Below are 4,769 nucleotides of genomic sequence, written 5' to 3'. Positions count from 1 at the left end.
CTGATCTCACGAATAGTTCCAGGATATCGTGGGGGGAAAAATCACGTTCTATTTGAGTAGAGACATGTTTTGAGGACACTTAAAATGGGCGAATGTCTTGAAGAGATGCTTCAAAACATTCTTGCAGCTAGGATATGCTCCAGGAAACTCGCCCCTGGGTGGTTTCAGATCTTTAGACAAAAGGCAACATTGGGGAAGGGAATCTGAGTAAACAGAAAACACATTATTATTATTAAATTATTATTTCATTTATTTAATGAAAAAATATATATCATATATATATATGCTCATGAGTTCTGCAAAGAAGTGTGGGCTAAAATTCCGCCACAGCGATGCGAAAGACGAGGGCAATTATTTTTCCACAGGGATGATATGGGTGTTTAACTTTTTTCAATCAATAAATGTTATGAAAATATAGACATGTGTTTTGTGTTCACTAGGGCTCCCAATGATCTAATATTACATTTTGTCTAAAGATGTGAGAAATAATAGAGGAAATCAGGAATACGTTTTCACGGAACTGTAGTTGACTTAAAACAGGCCACTTTATCGCTATAGCGCGCGGACTTCACTCTACCTGCGTTTCCGCTTCGGGCACACTCTCCCCCACACGGCTCTCTTCACAGCCTCGCGCAGCGCGGGGCTTCCCCAGACGTACACGGCGGGCGTGGTAAGTGCGTTAAAGCGCGCCATAATGGCAAAGAGGTTAGTCGCTTCGTTTCTGAATCTAACCCCGAGAAGCGTCTGCTGCTTCACAATAATATTGATAAAGGAGGGACACCACAGCGTTAAGAAGATTATGACTACAAACACTATTATCCTCAGTGATTCCTTCTTGTTCTCCTTCTCGACGCTTGGTGGGTCTCGTCCAAGCTGAAATCTGGCAATTACATACAGCTTTATAGTCATTAGAATTTTAACGATGATTACAATCTGTAAAACTATAACTGCAATTGATCCTAATCGTATAGCTATTGAAACGGGGACCACATTACGCGCCAATAACATTGAATACGAGTGCACCCAGCTGTACACGCAGGCTCCAACCGCAACGGGCTGCGTGACGTAACGGTCGTAAAAGAAGGGATAGCACACAGCGACGTAACGGTCAAACTGCGCAAAGAGGAAAGTAATAACATTTATTCCAAGAAGAGTAGGTAGAATGTAGTATGTACCGTTCCTTGACGGAAATCCTTCCTGTACGTCAAATAGACCAAGATAATACACAGAGAATCCGACAAGAGTGTCACTAATGCTGGTGTTGAGCATGAAAATAAATCTGTTCTGACGCCGAAGACTCTTCGTGCTCGAGATTCCAATGACCACTGAGCCCGCGAGGAGGACCGCGCTCGTAGCGAAAATAATATGGAAGAGAAAAATGAAGTAGTCTTCAGGGCGATCGAAGTCGACCGAGAGGGGAACGGTGGCGTTGAGCGAGAGCATGGTGGCTTTTGGTGCTGAGCGCGTTCAGTCTGCCTGCAATACAGTGTTAGGGTCGTATTTTTATTGCGGATCCGTTCCCGCCCCTTGAGACTGTGCTTGAAATGATTGTCCGTTATGTATCGTGTTTAACCCCTTAACTATCACCCCCTTTCTTAACACAACACATGACATGACATGCCCAAAATAAAATGGTTACTATTTTTGAACCCCTTTGACTTCAGGCATAATCTCAGTCTCTTCTGAAAGGTAACCCTTTGGGGTTTGTTTTCCAAGAATTACTGCAAATATTGTTTTCAGAATTACTCCAAATATTAGTAAAAGTTACAGAAGCAATGGAAGTGGTAGATTTGTTTCTCACCAAAAATATTTTCGCTGACACTGACATGCCTTGATTCTTTACATTACATTACATTGCATTAATGGCATTTGGCAGACGCTCTTATCCAGAGCGACATACAGTTGATTAGACTAAGCAGGAGACAATCCTCTCCTGGACCAATGCAGGGTTAAGGGCCCAACAGCTGTGTGGATCTTATTGTGGCTACAAGTCGGGGGATCGAACCACCGACCTTGCGGGTCCCAGTCATGTCCATACCCAGACACAGGGCCATACTCGTGGGGACGCTATATTTTTTCTTTGGGTGGGTGAACGTTGTATGACGTTGATGATAATACAGCGACCACTGACACGGTTATTTACTTGCAAAGCAGAATATAGGCTACACACGCATGCACACACACACACTCACACACTCACACACACACACACACACTCACACACACACACACTCACACACACACACACACACACTCACACACACTCACATACACACACACACACTCACACACACACACACACACAGACACACTCACACACACACACACACTCACACACACACACATACACACACACACATACACACATACACACACACACACACACACACTCACACACACACACTCACACACATACACACACTCACACACACACACACACACACACACAAAACAGTAGCAGCAGTATCGGCACTGGCTCATAGGAAAGCCAGATTTACGAAATAAATTATGATAAAACAGTGACCACTGACACTGTTATTCACAAGCAAGATTTACACAATAAACGTTGATGATACAGCAACCACTGACACTCGCAAAGCAGGCGATGATCGGATAGCAAGCATAGTATACACAAACATACTCCAACAGCAGCTATACACTGCAATGTTATGGAAGCCAGATTTACAAAATATCTTGATGAGAAAAGCATCATCCACTGTATTCACAGGCAAAGCAACAAGCGCATCTGATCATCAAACTAACAGTTAACTAGTAAAGTGCAGATCTCCACCAGGACAGCACACTGCTGATACATGGTTTGTTGGCATGGAGAAACCATGCGCCTTTTCGCACAGCCGACATTCACTCATACAGTGGACTAGGAAGGATATATAGTAGGGAGGGCAAAGTGGAGCTTTAGAATGTAGAGCTGTGTGTGCACGTGAGCTCGCCAATACATTTCTCACAGAAAACGTAATTTGTCCACTTTTTTACTTCACAGTAGAGGTGAAGAAACTTACAATAACTAAGTGCTAGCGTGTTCTAAGCCTTTACTGGTCCCTGTACGAGGTTAGCATGATGTAGCTAGCATGCACAAATAGCACAAAGCCATACAATTTGCTTTTTTTTTACGGCACTTGGTCATTCAAACGATATTTTACATTACATTATTGGCATTTGGCATACGCTCTTATCCAGAGCGACGTACAGTTGATTAGACTAAGCAGGAGACAATCCTCCCCTGGAGCAATGCAGGGTTAAGGGCCTTGCTCAAGGGCCCAACGGCTGTGTGGATCTTCTGCTGCTGCACCCTCCGCACCCCTACTTCCCACGGCCTAGGTCATATACCTTAACCACTACGCTACAGATTCGTGTAGTCGGTGGACTTCCAAAATGCGGAGAAGGTGAGGTCCCCCCACACTTGTTTTGCCACCCACATGTTACACAATAAGGAACTGTTGTAGCTAAAACAATGGCATCTTAATACTGTGAGTTTTAACGGTTTCAAACGGTATATCCTGCTACCATAGTCATTGTAAATTTCACCGTGATGAAGGGAATGCAAAAAACCCCACATCGGCCCTGCTAAGAAAAGGGGTGAAGTTAAATCAGTTTATACTGTTAACTCCATCAGCTTGCTTTCTTGGTAATGTCATGTGAATGGACACATGGCAGACATTAGTGTTGTGGGTCAACCCCAGAGAAGAATGTGTGTAAAAGTGTATCAAGAGACCAGTGATGGTTAGTTGTAACACCATCAATTTAACCAATCAGGGATGAGTTGCGGTCATGTGATCAATATTGTCCAGACCCATATTCCCCTCTGAGCTCACAGGAGAAGTGCGATGACTGTGAAATATTGGGTGTTTTTAAGCCAAAAATAATAATTTTGAGGCACAAAAGTAACCATTCTCATCATGTGTATTTTATTTTTATCAGTCACAGTATTGGAGGTAAAATGGTTTCCATGGCAGCAATAAGCAGTCTGTCAAATGTGATTCTTTAAATTCATGCAAGCTTCAAACCCACATGCCAAAATATCAGCCTATGTAATGGCTGGCCAGGTCAGTTTTACAATTAAAGACCAGAGGGTATTATTTATTTAGATTTAGTTATATAGAAAAATGTAAGTTTAAAATGGGTGTCCTTATAAAAAAGACATGTATAGTTATTATTAATTGTTCATTTGTTGTATCAAAAAATTATGTACTTTAGACAAGACCATTCAGACATGTTTTGTTAAAGTTCTTGTGTAAATTTCAGAGTGGGTCTGATTTAAGCAAATGTTCTGTTCCTGTTACAACATACGGCCTCCCAGCGTCCGCCATTAGACCCCTCCAACTTATCCAGAATGCAGCAGCTCGTCTGGTCTTCAACCTTCCCAAATACTCACACGTCACCCCCCTGCTTACTTCCCTCCACTGGCTGCCTGTCATGGCTCGCATCAAATTCAAAACATTGGTGCTAGCCTTCCAAGCACAAAAAAAATAATCATCAGACCCTACACCCCTGCCAGACCTCTTCATTCAGCCTCCACAGGCCGCTTGGCACCTCCCCCTCTCCGAACCTCCACCAACTGTTTTAGACATGGTGGTGATATTAAATCACATGAAAACATATCTGATATTTTCAAGCTACATTTAATATTTTAGCTGTTAATTTCCCTCTGGCTTTACTTACGTTTGAACAGAGAGATTAACTTCACTCAACTGGAGTTAAGAAACGTAAAATTATTCCATAATTATAAAGAATGTACGAATTGCTGTGAG

The 4,769-nt window shown here is 42.6% G+C and overlaps 1 protein-coding gene across 1 annotated transcript; it reads right to left on the bottom strand.

The window, feature by feature from the left end:
* Window positions 1-573: 573 nt before the first annotated feature.
* LOC133140071 (trace amine-associated receptor 2-like) lies at window positions 574-1,443 on the bottom strand. The gene has a single exon (XM_061259624.1). It carries the CDS (start codon window positions 1,441-1,443, stop codon window positions 574-576), a length of 870 nt encoding a protein of 289 aa, XP_061115608.1.
* Between the last annotated feature and the right edge of the window lie 3,326 nt (window positions 1,444-4,769).

The sequence above is a fragment of the Conger conger genome, chromosome 11, assembly GCF_963514075.1.
Source record: "Conger conger chromosome 11, fConCon1.1, whole genome shotgun sequence".
Lineage (NCBI taxonomy): Eukaryota > Metazoa > Chordata > Actinopteri > Anguilliformes > Congridae > Conger > Conger conger.
The sequence above is the reverse complement of the archived record's forward strand: the minus strand, read 5'-3'. Positions and strand labels throughout refer to the sequence as shown.

Bases quoted from the DNA above. Each gene is read 5' to 3' on its own strand.
- LOC133140071 (XM_061259624.1), bottom strand. From the start codon at position 1,443: ATGCTCTCGCTCAACGCCACCGTTCCCCTCTCGGTCGACTTCGATCGC.